General features: G+C 40.3%; 1 protein-coding gene across 1 annotated transcript in view; it reads right to left on the bottom strand.

Moving 5' to 3' along the window:
- Positions 1-3,752, bottom strand: part of UBP1 (upstream binding protein 1 (LBP-1a)) — a gene marked incomplete at its 5' end in the record, with an annotated part of 27,354 nt that extends 23,602 nt beyond the window's left edge. Inside the window, one exon of the mRNA XM_009083587.1 lies at positions 3,601-3,752. Coding sequence (XP_009081835.1) covers positions 3,601-3,752 — 152 coding nt within the window. The remainder of the gene's footprint in view (positions 1-3,600) is intronic.
- Positions 3,753-7,270: the final 3,518 nt, after the last annotated feature.

Raw genomic sequence — 7,270 nt, 5'->3', positions numbered from 1 at the left:
GACATTTTCCATAGTCTTCCTTTTGACACTTCTGCACTTATAAAAGGCCATCTTATTTTAATGTTCCTCACCAGATTCAATTCCATCTTGGCTTTAGCTTTTCTGACTGCATCTCTGCATGCTTGGACAGTGTCTCTGTATCCCTCCCAGGCTACCTGTCCCTGCTTCCACCTTCTGTACACCTACTTTTTGTGTTTGACTTGGACCAGGGGCTCCTTGTTCATCCATGCAGGTCTGCTGACAGTTCTGCCTGACTTTCTGCTCATTGGGATGCAACACTTTTGAGGCTGGAAAAGGTGATCCTTGACTCCACCAGCCTTCCTGTACCCCTCTCTCTTCCCTCCAGGGCCTTATGCCACAGGACTCTATCAATACTATCACTGAAGAGGCCAGAATTTGCACTCCTGAAGTCCAGTGATATGATCTTACTTTCTGCCCTACTTTTTTTCAGGACCCTGAAATTCACCATCTCATGGTCACAGCAGCCAAGACTGCTTGTGACATTGACATCCCCCAGGAGCCTCTGCTTGATGAATGAGGTACAGCAGAGCACCTCTCCTTACTGACTCCATCACTTGGGTCAGGAAGCTGTCAACCAATATTCTCCAGTAACCTCTTGGATTGCTCATGCCCTGCTGTGCTGTCCCTGCAGCAGACATCATGGTGGTTGAGGTCCTCCTACAAGGACCATGGGCTGTGAGCATGAGGCTACTTCTAGGTCTTGGTAAAAGGCCTCAGCTACTTGTTCTTGCTAGTCAGGTGGCCTACAGCAGACACCTACCACAGTGTCATCCACATTGTTCTGCTCTTTGACTCTTACCCACAAGCACTCAGTTGGCACAACAGCCATTCCTAGGCAGAGATCCAGGCCTTCCAGCTGTTCACCCACACAAAGCACAACTTCCCCTCCCTCATCTTGCCCTGCCTTTCCTAAAGAGCCAATATCCCTCCATTGCAGCATTCCACTTAGGCAAGCCATCACATCTCCATGATCCCAACAAGATCATATTCCTACAACTGCACAAATGTCATAACTCCTCATGCTCCTTGCACTACTATGTACATGCACTTCAGATTCCACACTGATTTACCAGAAAGGAATTTGGGATACTCAGACTTGCTTACATCCAACAAATGCTAGATGTGACCCTGCTATAGCCTCCTTTTGTCAACATTATGTTCCTTTTCATACACATCACTCCAGGCCCCTTTGCTCATCAACAATGTCCATCACTCCCTCACAGTGCTGCTCTCACTCTCCCCCTCCCATGTCGACCCTAGTTCAATGCCCTCCTTACCAGCTCAGCCATGCTGCTGGCAGAGGTACCTCTTCTGCTCCCCTTACTAAGATGGACCTCATCTCTCCCAAGCAGTTCTTTGCATTCACAGAATTAGAATTACAAGCCTGCACTTGTGTAAACCAGCCTAAAGAATGCTTCCCCTTTAAAAGCAGCTCTCTTCCATATCACTCCTGCTATTCAATACACATCTAGCTGAAGAGCAGCCAACTCAAAACATTGTCCCACCACTCCAACATGCATTCTCAATGGATTCATCTAACAGATTTCATGCAGTAAAAATCCTGTAAACCCCTGAACGACGAACCATCATCACTCCAAGACCTCAAACTCTAGAATCAGCTTCAGCTGAAAACTAAACACATTAAATATTCCATTAGCTCACACAACATCTCACGCTAGAAGGGACTCATAGGGCTGGAGTCCAACATCCTGCTCCCCACAGGACTACCTAAAACTATGTCATATGACTAAGAGCATCAGCCAGATGCTCCCTGAACTCTGAGCGACACTCTTAGCTATTCTAATTAAAATACTTACTGACAGAGGGTAAAGTCAGGGCTTGCTTAGGTACTGCCTTAGGGAACGTCACCATACCTTAGCAGACAGGGCAAACATTCCCATCGCCTCTGATATTACCAAGCCAGGAAACTAAGACAACTGCTGAAGAAATTCAAGAAGGTATTTCCTCTTGAAAATGATTTAAGGCAAGGCATGGCCTGATAATATGGCCAAACTAGAAAGCAGTTAACTGAAGTGACCAGGATTTAAATTACTCTCTTGCTAGAGGACTCAGTCCAACTCAGTACACAAACATATGTATCAGCACAACTCAGTGCTGCAAACTGATCCTTATTTTAAGCTGACTTCAGTATCAATGATGCCACATCTCAAAACCACCCAAGATTTTTTTTCATATATGCTAACAGCTAATAGAGAAATTTTTATGAAAAGGTCTTATCCTAAGCAGTGAATGTACTGTCTTTTTGTCTGAAGTACCAGCACAGGAAGGAAGTTGGCAAACTGTTTTTTTCTTCCTATATTTATTTAGAAAAAGGGTACACAAATTGTCCCCATTTTTCAACATCAGGAAAAGTTACCTATGACACTGAAGAACAGGAAAACTTCCTTGCAAACAAAATCTTTACAAGATTTTTCAAGGGCAGATGAAATATTTACAGTCATCATTTCAGACACTGTCCCTTAAATGGCAAGCTCTTCCCAGAAGCAAGACAGCAAGCACTTTCTTCCTTCAGCCTGCTGCCTTGTGCTGTGTTGTCTAATTACAGTGCTGTCCATTGAGATTCTGAGTTGAAATCCACAAGGAAAAGAAAAAGCTGAACTAAATCTAGAAATGGTGATTCTAGAGCATTGGAGCCAGAGGAGGAAGATGGAGAGGTAGCAAGTTACACAGCCATTGATACCACCCAAAACAAATGATAAATGATTTTATGAGTTCAGAATACTAGCTGACTAAACTCAGGACACCAATGTAATTTCAGAGGTCAGAGAGATTTTATCGTATGGCAGTGACTACATTCAGATTATTTCACCAGCACTTAGGGCCCTCTCTAGAAGAAAACAGGAATTCTCATGCAAATTAACCATAGGTTATAAGGAAGAAAACACAGCACCACTCACATGAAGTATTTATCCAGTTAATTTCTGATAAACATAGACAATAGTAAAATACTCACAAACTCCAAAGGTAACTACAAAGGTAGCTGCACTTGTGTTTGTGTTTCAAGCATTACACTGTTTGGTGCAGATATGTACAGCTAATTTGACAGCAATTACAGTGACCTCTCTTGTGCAACACCTGGTTTAGGGATTGACATTTTAGCATTTATTATGACTTTTGAGGAGTGTTTGTGTGTACCTTGTGCAAATATCACGCAGTTAACTCACTACTGTCAATCAAGTCTAAACAGGAATGCAAACTTAGTCCTGTATTTTAAACAACCTGAAATTTGTCTCCTAAAAGCTCCATTGGTTTGATTTTATTGGGGGAAGTGAGGGGTGGAGAGGGGCAACACAGCAGAAAAAACCAAGGAATAAGTCAAAGCAAGCAAACAAACAAACAAAACAACAACAAAAAAAAAAAAAAAAAAAAAAAAAAACCAAAAAAAAAAGGAAAAAAAGAAAAAACCAAAACCCACCAAACTGGACAAAAAAGACTACTAGTAAAGCATCCAACCTCACTTTTGACATGCATTTATTTTGGATATACATACATGTATCAAAACATGAAACCCAAGTTTTAGACTTGCACCACAAGCTGCATTCACATATGTATACTAACCTTGATTCAAGTATGTAAGAGTTTCGTCATATAATTTTACTGCTGGAGATGTTGCAGCACACATAACATACTGGAAGGGTGGATGTTTGGTCTCATTTTCTTGTGGAAGGCTGGAATCTTCCTGCTTGAAAATAGGCAGTGCCAAAACATCACTGAAAAGAACAAAACAAATACTTTTGTGAGACTGTTGGCCCGAAGTTAAAGGGGTAAAAATGTTATTTGTGACTTAAAAAACCCACAGTGAAATCCATATACACCTGTGTCACTCTGTTTATTAGTGAAACCTATGTGAGCAGTATCCGAAACATTTTCCACCAGAACTTTAGGCTAGGCTACAGTGCCCTGGGACCTAAGCAGACAATAAATAAAACTGTGCTGATCCTCTGAAAATTTAATCTTTGGTTCTTGTCTCCACCAAAAGAAAAAAAAGACCCAGTTTTGTCTTAACTTTTCACCTGTCAGTGTATGCAAGTTTGCCTAATAAACAAGCAGATGAAAGGCATTTACCTTCTTCTTTGAAATAATGTATTCCCCAAAGCAAGTTACCTACACTATGCAAGTATTTGTCTCCCCACTTAGTATCATTAGATCTAACCTATTAATTCTGTTGACATTGAAGATTTTTCAATCTTCACTTTTCTTAGGCACACTGAATAGCCCAAAACAAGTTCTAGTAAGTTTCTGCCAAGATTCACTTCACTTATGTGAGACCTCATGAGCACTAGAAAAACTTTGGAACTGCTAAGTTTCTGAAAAGTAAAGAGCAATCAACTCTGTCCACAGGCTGTGGTAAGAAAGACAGCTTCACCACAAGCAGCAAATACATCTGCTTTCTAAAGAAATTAATATTCTGTATTAGCAATAGGTTAGTTTTCTTTCTATACAGGAATCCTTCATAAATAAAACTTCAAATATAGTTTTTCTTGCATTGAATTTTGGTTCATGATGAAATAAATCTGCAGATCTATCAAACTTCCACTGAAAATCAGTTTCTACACTAAATTAACATTTCTCACACCACCTCACCTGTTGACTCATTTTTTAATCTACATGTATCTTGATTATTTCTCTTGCATTGATCACAATCATATATTTAATATACTTTGTAAAAGAATTATAAATGTCTCATCTGTATTGCATTATTATTTGTACTTTGTACCCTAAAACTTTTGAAGTAAAATTTTTTCTCTGCTCCTCATTTCTACGAGAGACAGATTTATTTAAAGACAGCTCTAATTCCTCAAGAATTCCAGCTTATACCTGGAGAATCAAAAAGTGTCAGTATCTAACAATTTAAAAGCAAAATTAGAGCCGATATTTTTGTGTCACAGGTTAGAGCCTAGACTTGGTCTACATAAGTATTAGGTATGTGGAGTGCAGCTGGGACACCCCAATCTTCCTGTCAGAGAAAGTGCCACATACAGCAAGGTGAAGGCCAACCACATCCTATTTCATTCCCATGGCTACCTGGAAGAAGTTATACTGACCTGAAAGAGAAAATACTTATGAATGGTGAAAAGGTCTAAGAGATTTGTCTGTACCTTGTAGAGACTGTACAGTCTCTCCCCAAAATAGCAGCTAGCATTAAAAGGAGAGGCCAAAAAAAAAAAACCACCCATGCAGGTTCCTTTCCACTAGGAAGAAACCACAGGAGTTGCTACAGAGGCATGAAAGCAGAACATGGCAAGACACTGTCCAAAACAGCAGGACAGCAGCACAAGCCTGCTTAACCATACCCTAACTACTTCTGCTATCAGATCCCCAGACTGGAGCACAGACAAGGCTTAACTAGTTACAAAGGAAGATGATGTGAAATATCCACTTAGGAGAAGTGGACACTCTTAAAACAGTTTACTTCTGTAGAGAAAAGGAGTGCCACATCCATGAGTAGGACAGAAAATTCCACAGATCAGTGACTGACTGCTCCTCGAGGATGACTCAGAAGGCACAAGGAGATGCTTGATGTCTTGATGTCCATCAGAGGGAGCGCCGCGACACGCAGAGACAAGTGTGGTCCCAAGACAGGACAGCAACTGCTAGCCCAGGAACCCAGGCTCACCACACACCTTGGCACACAGAACACTAGTGCTTTTATGAAAAGGAACTTTAAAATGAAAGAACACGGAAACAACAGCAGTGTTTAAAATACACACATAACAGCTGAAGTGCAAAGTATCTCACCAGATAAATAACCCGTAATTCTGGACCAAGTTCTGCAGCACTTGCCTTCACATAACACACAAGATTAAACATAGAAGTCTTCCGTGTATTTAGGAAAAATCTCTTTCAAGCCTTCATTTTCCACCCACAATTTAAAGATAAAAATGTAGCTGGTGTGGCTTAAGAAAGTGGGATGTGGTTAACAACTCAGTGAAGAGACAAGGCACTGGAAGCCAACAAATACAAATGGAAGACCAATTTAGACAGCTTTAAACCTGCTTTTGCTAATACTTACAAAGTGGTAATGACTAACTACCACTGCAGAAGCAGAAGAAAAAATAAAAAAGACATCCAACTCCTCAACCCTACAATTTATCTGTAAAGAGAGCATGATGTTCATTCTTAAATGCCACCATTCCAAAAAAGAACTCCAGAAAACAGCACAAGGCAAAATCTTATTCTGTGTCTTCTGGGTACTAGTACATTCCAAAGGAAAAGAGAAGTGAATGCAATTTAAACTCCTTCTTAGACTATATTTAAACAAATATCATTTCAACAACAACATTTTGATTTGTTCACTCATAAAGAATGAAATATCAATGTTTCCACATTTCAACATACCTTACTGACTATTTTAACTGCTTGCAGCTTTTATCTGTTTTTTAGGTGAGGAAAAAGTGTATGTGCAAAATATTTCAAATTAAGATTTTCATGTGTCAGTGAAAGAAATGCTCACAGATTTAAAATGAAATTATAACCTTCCATGTTGGATGAAGCCTTGAGCAACCTGGTCTGGTGGGAGGTATCCCTGCCCATGGCAGGGGGGTTGGGACTAGATGGTCTCTAAGGTACATTCCAACCCCTTAATTTGCTATGATACTATGATTTAGAATCAGCTATTAATTCCTCTTAAAAAAAAGGTGATGTACATTTTCTGGCTTTCAAAAAGGAAGCTGCCATGAAGTGACTGGTCTATCCTTCAGTCACCATTGTACAGCAACAGAGGATGACCAATTTTATCCAGGAACCATGAAGTTATGGTTCAGCAACACAAAAGGTCTTCTGGGCAGTGCTGGAATAAAGAATTTCTGCCTTGTAAGCTGCTCTCTTCCTACCCTTTCCCTTTGCACACTATTTTTCTGGGCTAGGTTGGGATCTCCATCAGTTCAAAGCACAAACCAAGAAACAGCTACACAACTGAGGCTCATAAAAGCAGTCAAAAAAATCATGCAGAGAACCCCCCATCCTATCAAACACAACTGAGGGCAGACATAGGAGTTGAGTCCATTTTCTTCCTCAGGACTGGCAGTGACAAGGATAAAGGAATCAGGGAAAAAACTGCTAATGGCTACCTAGGATATTAGGAACATGCAGAAAACATTATGTTGTGAGAAACATGAAAATACAATGAGCATTCCTCCTAGACCAAAATCCCCTGTTGCTCATCCTTACATCAGTTTAAATAGGGACCATCTAAATTTCACAGTGACAAGCATTTTCTACAAGACAA

This window comes from Acanthisitta chloris, unplaced genomic scaffold (assembly GCF_000695815.1).
Source record: "Acanthisitta chloris isolate BGI_N310 unplaced genomic scaffold, ASM69581v1 scaffold20451, whole genome shotgun sequence".
Lineage (NCBI taxonomy): Eukaryota > Metazoa > Chordata > Aves > Passeriformes > Acanthisittidae > Acanthisitta > Acanthisitta chloris.
Note: the sequence above shows the minus strand (reverse complement) of the source record. Positions and strands in the feature narration are given on the sequence as shown.